Raw genomic sequence first — 21,595 nt, forward strand, 5'->3', positions numbered from 1 at the left:
AAAAAATTTGGTAGATCTAGGTGAACTGCATGTCAGGGCCTACCCAAAGAACTCTCAGAGGCCGATGGAGCATGTGGGATCCCAGCCTTGCCCCGGCTCGTGCAGAGGGGGAATCTGAATCCTGGTTCGTGTTCCTACTTAAGCTCCCTGAACTCTGGAGGGGCTGGGGGCTGGCAGGCTGTGGCGGGAGGTGCCTTTCAGGTGCCCAGCACCGTACGCCGGTGCGGGGTGCGGTGCGTGGTGCAGTGCGGGATGCATTGGGATGCGCAGTTCGGTGTGGGGTGCGTTGGGGTGCGCGGTGCGGTGTGGGATGCAGTGCAGTGCCCAGTTCAGTGTAGGGTACATTGCGGTGGGTAGTGCGGTGCAGTAGGGGGTGCATTGTGGTGCGGGGTGCAGTGCGTGGTGCAGTAGGGGGTGCATTGAGGTGCGCGGTACGGTGCAGTAGGGGGTGCATTGCGGTGCGCGGTGCGGTGCGGGATGCAGTGCCCAGTTCAGTGTAGGGTGCATTGCGGTGCGCGGTGCGGGATGCGGTGCAATAGGGGGTGCACTGCAGTGCGCGGTACGGTGCAGTAGGGGGTGCATTGCGGTGCGCGGTGCGGTGCGCGGTGCAGTAGGGGGTGCATTGCGGTGCGGGATGCGATGCGGGATGCGCTAGCGCCCCGGGCCCGGCTCCACTAGGTGGCAGGATGCCGAAGGGCTCCGCGCTGCTGTCCTGGAGCCTGGGCGGATTTAGCCCTGCCTCTACGTATTGTCTGAGGACATGATAAAACGCGGACAGTTTCCTGGAGTCCTGCCTGCCCGCGTTTCTTACTGGTTTTGTCATTAATAAAGCAGAATCGGGAAGGATTCGAGGGAGGTCTGATACACAAAGGAGCCCGGTGCGGTGACGGGGTAAGAGGGCACTTGTTGGCTCGGCGATCTACGAGGAAGAAATGTCAAGGCAAAGTGAAATTCTTTAGGAAAGCACAGCGGGGTGTAGCGAGAAACTTTGAAATAAAGTGTCTGCAAGTTTGGAAAGAGTAACAGCTGGTTAAATTGTAGCGCAAGCTATAAGTCCGTGGAAAAGTTCGTTCGCTTCTTTACAGAGCCAGCTTAGAGGGCAGCGTCTGCATGATTAAGAAAGCACGGTCTTTTCCATTAGTATCTTTTTAAGTTACAGAAATGAAAGGACACTGGAGTGTGTAAATATCAAAACAAAGCAGCAAATAAAATAAAATCCTATACAGAATTAAATCACATATTCTTTTTTCTTGCTTCTTGTCACCTTTGTCTCTGTCAAGTATGCTTTCTGTTGTGTGCTATTAAAGCAGTGATTTTGTTTGTATGTCACACATATAAAGCTTCAGAAATAGCCTTAGTTTAGATCTGGGCGTTTGATTACTTACTTACTAAAGATACAACTTAATAAAGATATAACTTACTAAAGATAAAACTTCAGTTGCCATCGTCTCAGTTCAGGTACGGGCCTGACAGAGAACTCGAAAAACTGAACCAAGTGTACTTTAAAGTGGGTATGATCGCGCTTGCCCCGCACCCTTCCCCGGGCTGACCGCCCTCCCTCTGCCTTGTGCCCGTGCGCAGCCACGCTTGCCCTCGGGCCCGCACAGGCGTAGGGGCGGCGGACGGGGGCTCCTGGCCGCGGGTACCCACCGAGGCCAAAAGCCGCCTCGGCCCCCGCGGGTCTCGCTGGGCTGCAACAGGCGCCCTGTGTGCCGGGACGGGCTCCGCGGTGAGGAGCTGCTCGCTCGGCAGGGCGAGGGGGTGTCCACGCCCCGCCGGGGCTGTCCTCGCTGCGCTGTCCCTGCTGCCCTGGACAGAGGGCAGAAGGCCCATCGGGAAGGGTGCTTTCCCCACCTCGGCACTTGGTCAGCAGAGGGGATTCGTGCTGGGGAGAGGCTGGGGACCGGGGTGGGGTGGCTCGGGAAGCTGAGTCGGCAGGTGACGGGCTGGGCGAGAGCCTCGGGGAGCCGGGGAGGAGAGGGTGCGGGGGGAGCGGCGGGGCGCGCCCGGTGCGCGGTGCCGGGCGCGGCGGGGAGGCGGGGGAGGAGCGGCGGCGGCGGCAGCGCACGGGCTGGGGCCCCAGCCCGCCCGCCTTTGAACCGGGGCAAAGCAGAGGCGGGGAGAGGGGCCGGGGCAGGAGGCGGACGGTGACATCAGAGCGGCCGGGCGGATAAGGTGGGAGAGCCGCAGGAGCGGAGTGGGCGAGCGAGGCGTCAGCGATTAGCGGCTGCCTCCGGTTCCCCGCTCACCGCATCTCACCGCACCTCACCTCACCATGCAGAGGTCTCCCCTGGAGAAGGCGAACATCTTCTCCAAACTTTTCTTCAGGTGGGAGCCCCGGTGCGGGACGCGTGCGGGCGGGGGCAGCGGGCCCGGGCTGGGCAGCGGCGGGCAGGGAGCTCAGGGGGGCTCCGCGCCCCCCGCCCAGCCCGGGCCCACTCCGCCGAGAGGGGAACCGGGCACCGGGGAGCCCGTGAGCTCTGGAATGGTCTGCGGGGAGAGCGGTGGGAGTCTCGCTGGTTGATGAGATCACTCTTTTTTGTTGTTGTTGCTGGGGTTCTAGCACCGGGAATGGGCTCCGTCAGGTGTCATAAACCCTTGCTGGACCCGAACTGATGAATTTATGACATAATTTGAGCAACCTTTGGTAGTTGCTCAACTAGTTAATCTGTTATTTCAAGTAAACTTTGAGAACATTGTTGGGTGGTAGGGAGCAGAGGGGAAATGCTCTCAGAACAAGGATTCCTTCTGTTTTGCTCTTTGAGTGTATAGCATTTGCTCAATGTGCAAGTGCAATATACGATCTTACTGGAAACAATTCCTTGCAAGCCTTGAAAATGTTCTCTTACAAACTAACTCCCTAGTGCCTTTTCTTTCTAAAAACTTCAAATAAAAGGAGAAGGAGCCAATACCAGTGCCTGGGCACAATGTACTTTGTAAGACAATATGGAAGCTGAGTATGTCTTATGTGACATCACTAGAAATGACACTGTGAACTGGAAAGAACAAATAATCTTTTTGGCATTGGCCCACACAGCACTGGTTTTGCCAGAGTGCTGGTTCCCCCTTTTGTTACTGGAGGGTCTCTTGCATGGCAAGGAAGGGCGGGAGGAAATCATGCGTAAGATGTGAACATGATGACTAAAGTGAGAGCACATGGTGTAAAACTATAGCATTGTCATGAGGTCTCTGCCTGAAAAACTGAGGGCTTTTAGCTCACTTTTAAATGCTTTTGGGATAGCAGGTTGGTCTGTATGTTTTTAAAAGTTTCTTAATGGGACTCTGTATGAGTCACTGTTTGCCTGTCTCTCCCCCTTTGGCTCATTTTAGCCAGATATGATAGAGGGGAATAATCCCAAATATAATCTGTTCCTAAAGTTTTACAAACATCCAGGTAAATGTAGTGATCCTTTAAGTTTTCTCCAATGGTGCTGCAGTGGGAAAGAAGCCTTGCTTACTGCCATATACTGTTAGAACCAGAGATATGCATGACAGGGATGTAAGCAATTATAAATTCTCCATAAATGATGCTTCAGTCAGTGCTCCTGTGAAGTATAAGACAGAAATCTGTAGGAAATAAGTATGTATCTAATTTATTAGCTTGAAGGGGCCACTTGCTGTATTCAATTTTTTTTATTTATAAACTTCTATAAATTTATCATCCTAGAACCTAGGGTGTTGAAGGTGTGAAGGAAAAAACCCAATAAGATAAAGCATGTCTAATTCCTACTGTAGTGAAAGTTTCCATGTTTGAAACCAGATGCAGTTCATGCTCATTAAGTACATAATTAACCATCCTGAGGCCTGAGCTCATCTTTTAAATCACAGTGTTTAAGTCAATTGAATGTTGGTTTAATCATGTTTAGGATGCATGATGCATTATAACGTACCAGCTTTTGGTCAGGTGACTGTAACCAAAGTGATAATAATAAAATATGCAAAGTTAAGGAGATCTTAATGATGAATATTAACTAGAGGAAATAAATGGAAAAAAGGTGTATGGAGAGAGATTGCTTTTTTCAATGACAATGAGATTGATGCTGTCAAGTACAACACAGTACATATTTCAGTGAAGTAACTTTTATCAGAGTCTGCAATGCATTTATGTGTGAAGTACCAATCTGAATATAATGTGATAAGTTGAAGATCATGTTAGCACATGTGATGTTAAAATATTAGCTATGATTATTCAGGGAATCTTGCTGATAAATATATTACTATTTAATATTGTACAAGCTGTTATCAGCTATAGGTGTGTAAACATATTTGCAAGGTTTTATTGCTTCATAATCTATCCTGTTTGGGTAGGACAGGTTTAATGTGTTAAAGTCAGAATGTAGCTCTCTGCTCATAACTGAATAGTTTATACATATTTCAGTATTGATTGGACCTTTTTTCTTAATTCTTTATGCAAAAAAAAGTGAAAAAATATCTTGGTATACAAAGAGTAGTATCTTATAGAAAGTGTTATCTTTTTGTTGTATTAGTGATAGAGATACTACCGGGGCAAAAAAATTTGCTAGGAGTGGTCATGATAGTAAGTATTTAAAATTAGAAATTGACTTTCACTCTAAATTTTAAACAGTTTTGGTTTAAAAACTGAACTTTAGTGGTTAAGAAACAAATGTGAAAACAAGTGGTTTGAGATCTTCCATTAGGGGGACACTTAGAAAACAGAAAACACTAGATACTGAGAGTTTGGGGTTTCAGGGATTCTTTTGTGTTTTGCTGTATTTTCCTTATTACGTTTTCAGAGTTGATCTCTTTTGTTCCCTACCTCATGCAAAACATTCTTTCTGTTCATGGGCAACTTTTGACCTTGCTTAAGAAAACAGAGTTTTATGCAGAATAGCCAGATCATCATCATCATATGCTTAGCTTCATTTTCATTGTGAAGCTTCACTTTTGTCTTTATAACCATCACTTACTTTATTTTGGAGTTTTGGGGTTATTCAGGGTCAAGGCCATACCTTTTGTCACAAACAATATCAGACTACTTTGCAATCACCTAGTTTTTATTCAAAATTAACTGAGATCAGGAAGCCTTGTTAATTAATCAATTTTTATCTGAGAACTGGCACACAGAGTTACTGCTGGAGTTTGAGAAATGGCTGCAACTGTGACACAATTCTGATTTTATTACTGTTCTTTTACAAACAACTTTAGATGTAAAAATACAAATTCTCAAAAAGTAATCCTTGTGCTTGTATCCAACTCTTTAAACATATACTTTTGCTTTGGTACCTATCAAACGTGACAACACTTGGCAAGACTGAGTACTTTAGTACCTGATTCATTATTAAATCCAAATGAGAAATACCAACTAACCCAGCTTTTGTGTCAAGTCTTCTCATGGATTCAGTCAATCAGATCTGCTCTGGTTGCTTCTTGCATCTGTACATTTACACAGCTGTCCAGGGGTTCCTAGAACAATTTAGCCAGTATGGGATAAATGTTGGATTCGTTCTTTTGCCCTGTGTGTGTTGTGAGGGCTAGGAAAAGGAATTCAATTCCCTACCTCACCTCTTCTAGGAAGTGTTAGCATCGTTTGGCAGTGAAGATGTTTTAGTTTTCTATCTCTGGCTCAGCTACTTTTTAGAGCATAAATCAAGAATTACTGTGTACTCTTCTGAATAAAAAACTTCTTTGCAGGTCCTAATTCCTGGTGTGAGCTTCTTATGAAGTCTGCTAATAACCTTTAGTGTGGATAAGAAAATTCAGGACTTAAGTTTTGGAAGTACTTAGCCCGTACGCTACAGTAATGTTATTCTATCACTCTTTGTAGCTTAATTCAGTCATAATTTCAAGTTTAAGAGAGCCTTGTACAAGATAGTTTCTGGCATTTCCCTGAAAATTAAATTGTTTCCCTTCAGAAAAAGGAGCTAAAGCCAGCCCTTTCCTGGGCAGTCCCTGCTCTATCCTTGAACTGCGTATCTTAGAATTCAGTGACAAGTTACTTAGGATTTCCATTCTTGAATTGAAAAATCTTGTGTTTTCCTTGCAAAATTTAATGTTTAGTCTGTAAATTTTAACTCAAAATTTGTCCTGACACTGTTTTGAGTTCCTAAAAGTTCCAGGTTTTGTATAGGAAGCTTAAATGCCTAACTCATGTCTATAAATTTCACTCTGGAAGGCAAGTGCATGCAAATTGTCATAACCAATATATATTTGGACCCTCCCTTATCAATACCTAGCTATAGCACTTTGGTCATCTTTCCTCTTTGAATAAGGAGCCTCTGTGTGCAGCAGCAGATGAATGGCACAGTGTCATGGCTCACTTTCTGGGGCAGCCACCTTAGGCACTTCTACAGGGCAATGTTTCTGTAGGGTGTTCTTAAGGCCCTGCGTGTCACTAGCCCTGATGAGCTGCCTTGCACTGACCCCAGGCATTGTAAATCCTGGCTGTTTGTGGTAACCAAGCACAGATGCAGCTGCAGCCCAGGTTATGGCCCTGTGAGGCTGCCTGATCATTTGTCTGCTGCCACAAGTGGTCCTTGGAGACCTGCTGGTGTGCCAGTCCTGCAGAGCTGTCTAAACCAGCAAGGTGTCAGTTTCTGAAAGTCACATGGCTCAAAGATGTGCATGCAGGTTTTGGACTCCTTCTGAAGATCTGTCTTCTATTGCTGCTTCCAAGGTAAAGTATGAAACTTGAAGTGAACTGGAGAAAGGATGCAGAGTATTCTACACTTCAAGTAATTTCAGTCAGAGGAATACCTTCTTTAAAAATAAGGCTAAGTTGTGTCCTTGGCTCAGCCTATTACTGTATCCTTGGTCTAATGACCAAAAAGGCAAACCTTGTGTAGCACAGAGATCTTCTCTGGCTGCTTTATAACTCTACAGCACAGATGCTGAGATCAAGTTGCATCTGACTTCTGAAATGTGTTTAAAGTCTGTTTTCTTCCTGCAGGAAGAAGACTTACTATCTTGATGTTCAAAATAAATTATCAAGCATTTGAAATATTTGCAGACCTGTCAGTACCTTGTTATTTTCTACATGTTTATTCAATTTTGGTGAGATAGAAATAATCCATCCAAATCCTTGATTTTTTTTCAATACTGTAGGCAATGACATGGTTAGTAGATTTATTATCTGTATTATAGAGGCTTCTAAATGCACTGACAGAAATTTGAAGTCCTCTGTACTAAGGAAAATATTTGATAAGGAAGTATGTTTTGAAGATCTCGAAGTCTAAGCTGATAGCACAAAGGATGTGTTAAAAAGAAGTTTCCTTACTAATACTTTAGAGAAAAAATGGGGTACACAAGGATTGTGGTTTGTCCTAGAAGCATGTGCTGGAGTGAGTGCAATCTGCCTGAAATCTCCTGTCCAGAACTTTGACTGCACAAGGGTATTTCTGGTGTGACAAAATTATTTCAGAATATTTCTGAGGTGAACAATTATCACCTCTTATCACCTCTATATCCTGAAGAATCTGAGTCTCTCAATGTCTACATTTTTGGATATTCTAAATTTCAAAGTGGTGAGAATAGTGTGATTTATTGCAAGAGGTTTCTACCTGTTGCTGTTGTCTTGGTTTATGTTTTTTCTCTTCACCCACCCTCCAGCTTTGCAGCATACATGTGTAGGTGTAATTGTGGAGGCAGGATGGTGCCAACTTGACATCCAGGTAATAACCTGTCCTCTGAAAACATTATGTCCTCTGAAATAAGTAAGTTGAAGGTGAAAATTAACTAGTATACAAGGAGACATTGAAACACTGCCAAATTTTGCCATGTGAATTTGTAGATGCACTTCAACTGCCTTCCACGAGGATGGGGATAGGCCTGGGTGCGACAAGCAGGAACTCAGAGGCTGTTTATGGATCAACCCCTCTCTCAGAAGGAAAAGGATCTGCATGAGCTCTTTCAGTCAGCAAGTAGCTAATCCAAGGCTGTATTGTCATGAAACTCCCCAAATTAGAAGAGAATAAGTTGGCATTTGAGACATATTTTGAAACAGCATTGTTTTTCAGAAGCCTAAACCAGAAGCTTTTCATTTTAAACCAGAAAGAGAAAATCCAAAGTGGCAGCTGGTAAAGGTACTTGGTTTTAGGTACATTCCCATATTTTAATGTTGGTATTTATCCTCTATTTTTGCCCCCAACTTTTAAAATAAAGGATGTGAACCTTTGTTGTATTGGAGTCATTCTGATCTCTCACTTTAACTTTCAACTTAACTAATTTTAAAGTTAGTCTGTAAGTTCAGGAATGCTTTTATTTCTCTATAGGTAATACATACAAAAACAAAAAACCACAAAGGTGCCCCAGTGTTGCTTTGCTCAAAGCCCAAGACTGTTTCAGAAATCAAAGGATATGAGGCATTTTCTCATTAATTTGCCAGTATCATGCTAAGGAGTAGCATCATCAAATACCAGGATACAGAGAAAATGGCAAAGAACAAGTAGTAAGAGAAGCAGCACCTAATTCAGGGTTGATTCCATATTACTGTAATGGTAATTTACATTTTGACCCTTGGTATTAAAATTAAATAAAATGTGACTCTGTTCACTTGTTTGTTTATACCTGACCACATATCAGTCATTGGGGTGGGAACAAATCATAGTTTTGGAAAGGGCCATTGCACTTGATGCACAACTCTATGTTATTTGTTTAGGAAACATATCTTTAAAATCTTTAAAATTAGGTGAAATGTGTTGCTGTCACTTAATGACACTTCTGGAAGATTTTAAAATTCAATTAAATCATGAATAGCACTGCTCTTCAACAGTTTTGGTGCAAACTTTCTGTTATGTTCCTCGTTCTTACAAAGGACTAGGAGAAAAGAAATCTTTCTTTTATTCTTGCTGAGGGATATATAATTGAGAAAAAGAGTGAAGATGGATGAATATCCTCACCTAGTCAGTCTAACTGTAGGTGTATGCTGAAAGAGCCTTGCAAACCTTGCTCATAGCACATCATCACCACTGCTTTTTTGTTTGATTTCATAAAGAAATATTTGAAGCATATCTTACACTTGACTTTGGTACCTAAACAATTGACAGATTGCAATACAATAATGTATTGTGTCCTTCCATCTTGCACAACCTATCCCCTGATGTGCTTTGTTTTCTCTCAAATATCTCCCAGTACTTCTGCAAACTGAAATATTTTGACTACCTTACTAATTGTAAATATTTAAGTATTAAATATTAAAAAGTATTTAATTTCTGTTAAAAAAATAAATTAGCAATTAGATAATAATTTGAATAAGTGTCACTTCACAAAAACTGGGCATAAAAGACAAGACTTCCCCAAGAATCTCTGTGACATAATCCTAATTAAGATTTGCTATTGAAATCCTGGGGTTTCAGCAGAACATTGATTATTCTTAAAATGGTGATGCTCACAGCTAGTGGCAGAGTCAATAATATTGCAGCTAAATACTTTCCATGACAAATAACCCCTCATGGGGAAGAATTGTTTATTAGTGAAGAAATTAAAATCTTAATTTTTGTGATCTGGGGGAAAACAACTACAACAAAAAACCAGAAATCAGTAGGGTCTGCATTTACCTTTTTTGTTGACACCCTGCAATAATTATATTTAAATATTAAACTATATTGCATTTTTTTGCTGTTGTTTACAAAGGAGGACATGCTAAAGTTAATATAATTGTCAGAATACATAACATGCTATTTCAGCAGGTTACTATTCAAACAAAATATCTGCAACCCTACTCTGCTGAGGGTAATCAAGGGGCAGGAATAAGGCTGCTGTGCTCCATGGGCATGCTGGCTTGTCCCATCTGTTAGCAAGGATCACAAAAAGCTGGGGTCACCTTTTACAGCTGCACTATAGGATACTCAGAGAGGACAGCTGGAGGTGCAGACACTTCTGGAGAAGCAGTATTGGGTGTAGTAGAGCCACTTCCAGTATAAAGTAAGCAACAAATTAGAATTTGCTGCTGATGGAGGAATGGGTATCTTTTGTGGGAGGAGGGGAGTGCAGAGCCTCTGACATAATCTGGTCAGAGGGACTCTTTGGGAATGTCTGAGATCTACATGGTACCTCAGCCTTTTCTTGCAGGTGGTAAGAATTCATGGCTCTACAAATATCTTGTAAAACTTAGGCTCTAAAGCATCATAATTACAGCTTGATGATGTTCCTTCTTCCCTGGCCTCTCCCCAGCTCACCCTTAATTGTTAGGAAGAAGGGTAAGTTAAAACCAGAGGCATTCTTCTTGCTCTCTCCATGGAATTTTAGGTGCCGTTCCCTAGAAGTTGCAGTCACTATGCTTAACTATATTTTGCACAGGTATTAATGCTTTGTAGAGGGGAGTGAAACCCTGGTGACCTCTGCACTGCTCAGTAGCTGTTGCTGTGTTGTGCACAGAGCACCTGTTGGAGTGGCAGCAGTCTGATCAGTGATCCTTGTGGGAAAGTTGCTGTCTTTTGCTGCTCTTGGGTAGCCCAGCACCAAGACCACTGTTCTGCTACTGTCTCAGCAAACTGTGCTTCTTGATCTGAAGAGCCTGATGGAGCTAGGGTACTCCTCTGCTCAGGAAGAAGATCTGGGCAGCTGGCTTAGCAACACAGATGCTCCTGTCTTCAGTGACATGTAAAGCAGCCTTAAGGGAGAGTTAAATCCTATTGACAAATTGTCTGTGTTAATACTCTCTGGAAAGCCAAAGACATCTGTCCTATTGATACAATTTGAGTGGGATAAGTCTGAACATGCAGTAGAAAGCAATAGCTGTAATAAGAAATCTGTTGCATATTGCTTAAGTAAATGACAAAGAAATGGTCATTAGAAATTACCAAACAGTATGTTATATACATGATATTTACATATCAATTTCATCATGTATGTTTTACTACAGGCAGTAGATAATAGACATGGAACTTGCCTTCTTCTTTCCTACTGTACATCCTTGAAACTTGTTCCCTGCTGGGTTTCACATGTGTGTACCCATAATAACATTCCTAGTTAGTGGCAAAACTCTCCCAGCACTACAGGTTTCTCTGTGAAAGGGTTCATTAAATGCCAGCAAGTAATCCGATGGCATTTGCTAACATAATGCTGTAAAGCCAATCTGTTTCCCTTCCTTCTTGCTCTCTTCCTTTCAGAATAAATTTCTCAGCAACCTCAGGAAAAACCTCAGCATTAACTCTAACAAATTATTTCCAATAAGCCAAAAAAATAGAAGAGCCATATTCATTGACAAACTCTGAGCTATGTCACCTAGTGTTATGGAAACATGGATAACTACAGATTATATTGCCACTTAAAAGAAATTCATAGTCATTTTGCATTTCAAATATTTGCAAAGAATCTAGAACATAATGGCTATAGGGATGCTATAGGAATCTGGCAAAAAATTGGTTTTCATGAGATATTTGTCTGTTTTAGGTCTTGTATAGTCCTTTCAATAAAACACAAACTGTCTCCCACAGTTCTTGACTGCACAACTCAAGCAGCTGTTGAAAATCCACCTTGAGACAAACACCACATGTCAGGCCGACTCCTCCCATGATTACCACTCCAACCTGAAGCCACTTGGCACAGCACACAAATTGGCCAGATCTAGCTGGGGTGGGACTTCCAAGCAAGGCCAGGGCAGCTGGGAGATGAACCTCTCCGTGCAAGCCCTGGCAGCAGCTTGCAGAAGGAACCTGGCTGCAGACTAGGAGGTCCCCAGGGCAAAAGTCAGCACTGCTCCTTTAGCTGGCTGGAGGAGTTTATCTAGCACAGTTGCAGCTACTGTGATGAGCAGTGAGATGAAGATGAGGACTGCATAAGGCTGTATCAAACTCTGACTTAGGAGGGGAGGGTACTTCAGGGACCATGTAGTTTTGATGGCAATGATAAATGCACCTGGTTAACACAGAGTTAAGCACAGAGTAAAACAAGAGACATTTCTAGAGGTACAGTAGATCTGCTAAGCGTGCTGCCTTCCCCAAATGATATTACAACCACTCAGCTCTCTTTCTAACTGCAGTCACATTTTGTTAGTTCAGGCTGTGGCAAAATGCCAGGGTAGGTGCTAATCAAAACTATAAATAAAATCAAACATGTGGAGGGAAACAGTGCAATAAAAAATGTTTTCTCAAAACATACAAAGTGAAACTGTAAAGCACTTATCTTTTGTCAGGTTGGGAATTGCTTATTGCAGGCTCAAAGCATTATTAAGGGGCTTAGGAAGGTTATTACTTAGCTACAGTGTTGTGAATTAAAGAAGTTGCCTAGGAAGTACTGTGAATTCCTTGCATTAGCTGCAGTAGTGGTTTTGTGCCCCATAACTTGTATTCATTCTGTCATTACTGAAATATCTACGTACACAGGACATCGGGGAAGCTGAGAACAGAAATTAATGAGAGTTTCTGTTCCTGAATGACAAGGATTAGCTAGTTCTCCACAAGATGTGCACAAAGCCAATAGCGACTGGTCCTTTCTGTCTTCAGGAGCTGGTAAAATAAAAATCAATATCTGATATTCCATTTGCAGTAATCATGAAAGACTTTCATTTAAGTGTTTAATGAAACTCAAAGGTTTTCTTTTAATGCATTTTATCTCTGAAAAATATTGGGTCCTGTTTCCAGTAGTTGTAAATTTTATGGATGCTTTGTCATCTCCAAATGGTAAAACAAGAGTCCAATGACTCTCCAAAGTGGACTCTCCTAACTCCCCTCCTATAATGTACCATGAATCACTTGTTATTTCTCAGCCACAATGGTGTGAAAGACTGATCTAGAAGTCATATGATTCATCTGAAACCATACTATAATTGAAAAAATGAAGAGTATTCCTTCAATTTCTTAGAGCATGTTCTCTTTGCAGTGGGTGTGATATAACCATGCACTTGGGAAATATCTTGGTGCTTTATTGAATTATGGGGATTATAGACTGGTATCTCATGCAATTCATAACTTCACTAAAGTAAATGTTAGCGTGCATGTGTGTACGCAAAGTTGCACACAAGTAGTTTTCATCTGTTGTGTTAAAGCCCTTTTGCACTTTTATAGTGTTCAATGATGTACTTTTACCTTTGTATCAACTTCTTTGCACCTTCAGAGGCTGCAATTGAGAATGTAGATTACTTTGTGTGTATGACATATGTTCTTACAGGCATACAGGTAAGCATGTCCAATAGGCTGTTTGCATTTTCTGAGTGACTGTGGAAAATGTTATTGCAAATATTTTGTGGTTTTTTGCTGTTGTATACAAAAGCAGTTTAAAACAAAAATTTCGAAATGATTGAGGATTTGCTGAATTTTATCATAATCATGAACCATGCTGAGTTTTTTACAAACACTGGTTTACATATGGAAGTATGATAGCAATCAACCACAAGCTACTTAATTTGCAGGCACTTCATTTTTTAAAGGAAATATTTTTCATTGATGACAGTAAAGCAGAAATTCAAGTAGTTTCAAAATACACCATTAGTATTAGTATACACCACTAGTTCAAAACAGTTTTTATGTTTTAATCTAGTCCTTTGCTTTCAAAAAGATTTCTGAGCAGAATCTGGTGAAAAATTTAGTATAAATTGGTCCTTGGGGATTCATAGGCCTTTTTGGAGCTGAATTGTTTGATAAAATTAGTCCTTACTTATAAAGGTTTTCTCTACAGAGTAGCCATTTGGAGTAGCCTTTTTCTGCTTTGTTTTGTCTCAGCATGCCCTATACATTGGTATTAAAATTTTAAACATGACATTTGAAAAAACAAATGCAAAATATTTGTATATAATGGACACAATGAAGATCTTAAGAGGAATCCTGTGCAAGATTTGTGTTGTATTGCAGTGTAAGGTGTCGTAGAATCGAGGAATGGCTTGCATTGGAAGGCACCTTAAAGACTGCCAGGTTCCAAGACCCCTACCATGGGCAGGGACACTTTCCAATAGACCAGGTTTCTCCAAGCCTCATCCAGCCTGGCCTTGAACACTGCCAGGGATGGGGCAGCCCCAGCTTCTCTAGGCAACCTCTGCCAGTGTCTGGCTACCCTCCCAGTAAGGAATTTCTTCCTAATATCTGATCTAAACATGCTCTCTTTCAGTTTAAAGCCATTCCCCCTTGTTCTGTCATTACATGGCCTTGTAAAAAGTTCCTCTCCAGCTCTCCTGGAGGCCCACTTTAGGTACTGGAAGGCTGCTCTAAGACTTCCCTGGAGCCATCTCTTCTCCAGGTGAACTATTTTTGTTCTCCAAGCCTTTCTTCATAGGGAGAGGTGCTTCATCTTTCTAATCCTCTTCGTGGCCTCCTCTGGACTGGCTCCAGCAGGTTCCTGTCCTTCCTGTGCTGAGTACTCCAGGAGGGGTCTCCCCAGAGCAGAGCAGATGGTAATGAAATGTACATGTCCACTTTACTACAGTTCTGATTTATTATTCATCTATATGGACACAGCACATAGCATATTTGGAAATAGAGTACAAAGGTTTCAATCTTCAGTTCATTTGTCTCCTGCTGACTCAGTAGGAAGTTTGGGGCATGATCCGACCTCAAAACTTATAAAATGCAGGAGTTTCACAATTATTCTTTTAATATTATATTTGTCAATATAGTTTTGTAAATATAATTCAGGGCTGCACTATATTGTGTCATAGATGTGTGTGTATGTGAATGCACGTGCACTTAGATATATTTGGATGCTGTGGAGAAAATATACAGGGTGAGACAAAGGCAACTCCAGAATTAATGCTAGAATATTTTTAATTCTAACTTTCTTGTTTTCAATGTTTGCTTAGATGGACAAACCCAATTTTGAAAAAGGGTTACAGACGACGGCTGGAGCTCTCAGATATTTATCAAATCCCTTCTGCAGACTCTGCTGATAATCTTTCTGAAAAATTGGAAAGGTATGAATGGTTAATTAAATAAATTTGTTTCAGGAATAACAATGCAATTTTCATTACAAAGCTTTTGGATGAAATGTTTAAATAGGGGTACAAGCTGATTGCACACAGTTGTACTTTGGACATGACTGTGATCCCTGGTCCAGATGTACAACCCACATGGTCTAAATTACTATACAGAGGTACCTGTGATATCTGCTATTGATCACAGAATCACAGAATACGCTGAGTTAGAAGCTTGTGCTGTGACCACTTCCCTGGGGAACCTGTTCAACTGACCAACCATCCTCTGGGTGAAGAACCTTTTCATAATATTCAACCTAAATCTCCCCTGACAGAACTTCAGGCCATTCCCTTGGGTCTTGTCACTGGTCACAGGGTGGTCACAGTGTCTGCCCCTCCTGTTCCCCTCATGAGGAAATTGCAGACTGCAGTGAGGTCTCCCCTCAGTCTCCTCCAGGCTGAACAGACCAAGCGACCTCAGCCTCTCCTCACATGGCTTCCTCTCAAGGCCCTTCACCATCTTCATTGTCCTCTTTTGGACATTCTCATAACTTTATGTCTTTCTTATATTGTAGCACCCCAAACTGCCCACAATATTTCAAGTGAGGCTGCAGGAGTGCGGAGCAGAGCAGGACAATCCCCTCCTTTGCCTGGCTGGTGATGCTGTGCCTGATGCACCCCAGGACACAGGTGGCCCTCCTGGCTGCCAGGGCACTGCTGACTCAAATTAAACTGGCCATTGACCAGGACTCACAGATCCCTTTCTGTGGCACGCTTTGCAGTCTCTCATTCCCCAGTCTGTCCATACATCCAGAGCTGCCCCATCCCAGGTGCAGAATCTGGCACTTTCTGATGTTGAACTTCATATGGTTGGTGATTGCCCTGCTGTCTGTGTTGTCAGGGTCTCTCTGCAGGGCCTCCCTGCCCTTGAAGGAGTCAACAACTCCTACCAGTTTTGTATTGTCTGTGAGTTAGCTCAGTACCCCCTCCTGTACAATGTCCAAGTCCTGTATGAGGATGTTGAAGAGCACAGGGCCAAGGATGGAGCCCTGTGGAACCCCACTAGTGACAGTCACCAGTCTGATGTCACCCCATTCACTGTAACCCTTTGTGCCTGACTCATGAGCCGGTCGCTCACCCATCACATAAAGTGTTTATCCAGCTGAGAGCTGGACATTTTGTCCAGAAGGATCCTGTGACAGACAGTATCAAAAGCTGTGCTGAAATCTAAAGGGATTACATAACTGGCTTCCCTTGGTCAGCTGGGTGGGCTTACCTTGTTATAAAAGGAAATCAGGTTTCCGCTCATGAAGCCATGCTGGCTGTAACCAATGACTGCCCTGTCTTTCAGGTGTTTTTCAATACTTCCCAGAATAATCTTCTCCATAATTTTTCTGGGCACTGAAGTGAGACTGACAGGGTTGTATTTTCTGGGGTCCTCCTTCTTGCCCTTCTTGAAAACAGGCACAGTGTTTTTTGGTCAGCTAGGACTGCTCCAGATTCTCAAGACTGCTAAAAAATTGAGGGAGGTTTTGCTGACATCAGCCAGCTCTTTGAGGATTCTTGAATGGATTCCATTAGGCACCATAGGTTTGTAGGGATTGAGCTGGAGCAACAGATCCTGCACAATTTCAGCAAGGCTAGACTCAGAGTATCAATGTTGGTTCACTGAAAAGGGAGACAGCAGAAATGCTGTTCTTTCTCCTGAAAATAACCTTGTTAAACCTTGGTTTATTTTTTTCTTCAATGAAATAACATTCTTAATTTCCTTTGATACCACTCTTGACAGACTAATTGTTTCTGCAGGAATCATACTCTGACTTTCCTCATTTAGGTTTCCACTCTTCTTTACCCAATTTCATTTGGTCTTAATTTAGAAAATGTGCTGCACTTGTGACTAACTCTTACAATAGAGGTGCCTAAACCCATTCCTTCTCCAACTGATGTTGTAGCTTTCACTGATGTTCCAGGGCACCTTACATCTGCACTGTTGTGCCAATCCAGTCAATTTTAATTGCAGTGTGGCATAAGTATTCCAAACTATGGGAGATAAGACAGAGGGTAAAATGGAACTGATAAAGCAGCCTGATATCTTAGGCCTGATCGAGCAGAAACCATGGGCGAGACAGACAGAGATAACTGCTGCCTGGGGTAGAAGTGACCAAGAGACATGTTATGAAACTTTGTCATGATTACCAGGTAACTGATGTCCTGAAGAATATGTAACCAATGGGAAATTGTTACCAAAAACGGAATCCTATATAAGCACCATACCTGTAAAACCATTTATAAACACTTTGTATTCTCAATAAAAATCGGCTTCTGATCCAACTCAGTTGTCCCTGTCTCTCCATCACTGATACCAACCAGTGGAATTTATAGAGAACGTTGGTATGCTAAATGTGTTCTGATAGTTTATAAATGAAATATTCTGGTTATCGAATATTCTGTTGAAAATTTGATAAAATAGTTAGTTGAGGATATTCTCTGGAGTGTTTAAATCTGTGAATTGAATTTTGACAAAACATACGTTCTCTGCACACAGCATTACTTCTGGTCTACAATTTATTATTGAAAAGAAAGTTATTGTCCCAGCAACAAGGTTTAAAATAGTGCTGTGCAATAGAAAAGTCACATTTTTGATGCTTTGTTGGTGTGTTTTTGCAGATTGGAAGAGCTCCAAAACGTTTATTTGCCTATTATTGTACTCCGGTTTTAAGTACAGCAGGTTTCTTTAAAACATACAATGTGACCTTTTCATGAAGTAATTCCCTGCAGGGTGATGTATGACCGAGTATTTAAAACTACCAAATATGTGGCTGAACTGGGTTTGAACTCCTATTGATTTATCAAGTCTATGAAGGCCAGAACCTTGGGGTCTCTGCAAAGCTTTCTTTCCTTAGCCACCTTGGCTAAATCTCCTTGGATATATTTGAATGAATTGAAGTATGTCACAGCCATAGACTTGTGTGTTTGCTCAAACAACTTAATAGTTCTGGTTTTGGTTTCTTTTCAGAGAATGGGACAGAGAGCTGGCAACTTCAGAGAAGAAACCCAAACTCATTAATGCTCTTCGACGATGCTTTTTCTGGAAATTTATGTTCTATGGAATAATTTTATATTTGGCGGTAAGAATTGTTCTCCTCTTCAGTAAGCTTTTAGTGTTCCTTACATAGATCCAAGTTTTAGGGACTGCTAAATTAATAGAGAGTATTGTGAATAGCTACAGATTTTTCCTCTGTGTATTGCTTACAAAGGTGATAAATACAGAGATGTATTATCATTAAAAAAGGTATTTTCTGATAATATCTTAATATCTTTAAAAGATACATATTAATAGTTTCAAAATGTTTCTAGTGTTTCTAGTGCTGTTAGTGCTCCCAAGTGTGTGATCAGGAACTTGATGTGAAAGCCTGAACTGATTATGTTTATCACCTTTCCAACATGTTAGGTAGGATTAACTTGACTTACCAAATGCCACCTGTTTGTTTGACAATCCTATCACTGGGGTTAAGAACTATGAAAATAATTTATTGCTAATGGTGTCTCACTAGGTATGCGTAGCCAGACTGTAAATCTGAAAATTGCTGTTAAGCTAAATGCACATTAAATATCTGCATTGCTTACAAATTTCTGTGATTTAGTAGTAAAAAAGAGAGTGCTTCACCTCTGTAAGGAGGGGCAGGCAATCTGGGACTAAAAGGATGTTGTGAGGTTATGTAGGGAGAAAATTAGAAGGGCTAAAGCCAAATTGTAACTAAATTGGAGCACTACAGTTTAAGACAGAAAAAAAAAACCAACAAAAAACCAACAAAATACCAAACAGTTTCTATAAACTGGCAGCAAAAGGAAAGCTAAGGAGAGTTTCCATTCTTTGCTGGATGCAGGGGGTAGCATATGTCAGGAGGTACCCTTTGGGTACTGAACCCTGAGTTGTCTTTGTCCAGGTAAGGCAGTTATCTGTCTGGGACAGGGAGGCCTCTTGCTGCGTAAGGAGCTGCATGGTAACTGTTCTCCCTCTACTCCTTTATCACTTTTGTCAGCTCTTCTTTGGGACTTGTATTTGCAGACCCCTACTCAATCATGTCTATTATGTGTTCCTGTGATCTCATTATTGCCTTTAGATTTTCTTTTACTCACCAAGCCAGTAACTCCTTATTCATGATAGGTTTGCTTTTAAAAAAACCCACCGACAACAAAACGGTTCTACAAATGTAACTACCATGAGCTGTAACAACTGTTCCTGCAGAGTCTGCCAGCCAGAAATTTGCACTAATGCATACCTGCTAAAGTTAAGCAGTGTCTGAGGCACTGGATAAGCTTAAGCAGTGCCTCAGACACTGCTTTTGCAGGCACTCTTGAGGATAACACTCTTTCCCAAAGTTTAGGCAATGTGTGTGGGCATGCACGCGCAGGGTTGATTTCTCCTTATGCACTTTTTAAATGGAGTACAATTTTAGATGGGGTGAGGACAGAACAAGACTGCAGGATTTTTGAGTCATATTCTTTGGTTGTGTGATTATTTTTTTTAAATTTCTTTAAGAAATCACAGATACGTGCAAGTAAACATGTCGTAAATGAATCTGCACCTTCCACAATGAACATGGAAAGATTAAATCTTAGTTTAAATTCTTGCATTAGTGTTCATTTTATTTAAAGCGACTTCATTTTATTGAAAGAGGAATTGTAAAAAAACCAAATTGCTCCTAAAGCTGCTGGTGTTCTTTGCAGGATTGCTCACGGAAATTAATGGGAGCTTTGCCATAAATTTGAAAGGGGACAGGATGTTGTGCCGTACTGGCATAGGTGTAACCAAGTTGTGTATTCTTTTGAACTTCATTTTCCTTTCAGCTCTTTGCTTGTCTAATCTCTGAGCCACTTTCATGGCATCTTTCTTGGACTGTGGTTTAAAGTGTGCTGACATCCCTGCTGTTTGTGGAGTTGTCCTTTCAGCTGGCATCACAGCTTTGCTCTCATTAAGTCTAGCCTTTTTTCCAGATCTCCCTTGTCCCTGATGCTCTGTAGGTAATGATGTTATTGCAGGGTGGACACTTGTGCTCTGGCCCCCTAGAGTACTACAGCTCCCCCTCATAAATAGTGTTATGTTAGGCATGTTGGGTTACTGCGCTTAATGTATCTGTTCTCCTGCTGTTTGAGGAGGTTTCCATCCTTCATCCTGTCAGAATATGAGTCTTACAATATAAAGAAAAGGTGTTATGGTGGTGAAACAAAAATCTTGCTTTTTAGCTTGATACCAATTAGCCAGCTAGGTACTTTGCTGTGAGGATCAATTTGATTCTGTTTGTATTTTGATCTTATATATATTGCCATGAAATTTATATTTCCACTCAGGCACAACGGCTGCTAACATTAACTTAGAAGTGGTTTTAGTATCATATCCCAAGGGACCCTAATGAGGATTTCCTGAAGTTCTCGCAAATGGGTCACGGGTGTGAGTGAGGAGGCAGGGAGGGAAGTGCTCTTTGGCCGTGTGCCAAAGAAGAGATGGGCATTATTGTCTTCAAATGCAGAGTGTTTCAACATATGGGGGATACACGTAACATAAAAGTTGTTGTTGCATAAGAATAATCACACCAGGTCAGATAAGCACAATATGCGGTGTCATAATCTCATTTCTCTTCAGATCTTTACTCTTTTAATTAAGATTATTGTGAGGGGGACACTTACGGGTTTCTCAGTGGCCTATGATGAATGCAGAGGACAGAATAAGGACAGGCAAAGGCAAAATATGAATCTTGAAAATGGAATTTTTTCTTAGGTGTACAAATTCCATTCTTTTTTTTAGGCAGGTTGTTTTAATCAGTTTATTCATATTTATATCAGTGGGTAATTTCGAATTTAAAAAAGGAGAAATGAAAATCAGGCAGTTCTGCTTTGATTTGTATGTAGACTAGATAATTGGTGAGAAAGCTGATAAATCTTTATTGTAAACCAGTGGATTTTTATGTCCCATGAGATAGTGTATGACTTTGCTTGTTGCCAGCCACTATTCTAGTCTGTAAATCTTCTTTTTTTCCAGTGAGCTTGGAATGTATGCAATACATTTATAGTCACAACAAACACAGCAGCAGAACATGTAATTTTCACTGGAATAAAAGTAAACACACAAAAAAATGTTGCTATTTTAAGCTGATATAGAAAAGCTTATCTTGGAATCTCCCAGAATAAGAAAACACCATATTGTCCTTGAGAGGTGACTGTTTTGTATTTTATGAGTTTTGGGGAGTCTTGGTTCGATGCTTTGGGATGCATATGGTCTAAGCACAGCTGTCTTGGGTCATATGTTTTTTAATAAACACTCCTCCCTTTGCCCACTAATAACACTGAAGTCTTTGTCAAAGCTGGCTCCAGATACAGAACAGAGTGGGTAATTTGGGTAATGTAGCACATAGTACAGGTATGCTGTTAAAGATGTAAAATTCTACCTCTTCTGTGGAAAAAGTGAGTGATGAATATCAGCTCCACCAATAGTAACATTCAAAAGGGATTACAGTCCACGTTATAGAAGTACCTGTGATTGCTTTTGTATAAGAGAACCCAAAGGAGAAGAAAAAAAAAAAAAAAAAACCTAAAGGGGATTTTCCCAATCTATTTATCATAGTAGAACTTTAATTACAGCTGAACTTCACCAGTCTCTTCTCTGAGTCTCTATGGGGGTCTGTGTGGTTTTCATCTGTAAGGCAGTACTGGCAACTTTTGGGCAGAATTTAACACATCTCTGTACAGAAGAATTTAGTAATTTCTTGTTACTTTGGAAGTATCACAGTCTTTCTGCTG

The 21,595-nt window shown here is 41.5% G+C and overlaps 1 protein-coding gene across 1 annotated transcript in view; it reads left to right on the forward strand.

The window, feature by feature from the left end:
• Positions 1–2,162: 2,162 nt before the first annotated feature.
• Positions 2,163–21,595, forward strand: part of CFTR (CF transmembrane conductance regulator) — an 87,958-nt gene continuing 68,525 nt past the window's right edge. The window contains exons 1-3 of the mRNA XM_071423703.1: positions 2,163–2,328; positions 14,687–14,797; positions 17,814–17,925. Coding sequence (XP_071279804.1) covers positions 2,276–2,328; positions 14,687–14,797; positions 17,814–17,925 — 276 coding nt within the window. The 5' untranslated portion in view covers positions 2,163–2,275. The remainder of the gene's footprint in view (positions 2,329–14,686; positions 14,798–17,813; positions 17,926–21,595) is intronic.

Source organism: Agelaius tricolor, unplaced genomic scaffold (assembly GCF_023055355.1).
Source record: "Agelaius tricolor isolate 1412-34295 unplaced genomic scaffold, bAgeTri1.0.p SCAF_3, whole genome shotgun sequence".
Taxonomy (NCBI): Eukaryota; Metazoa; Chordata; class Aves; order Passeriformes; family Icteridae; genus Agelaius; species Agelaius tricolor.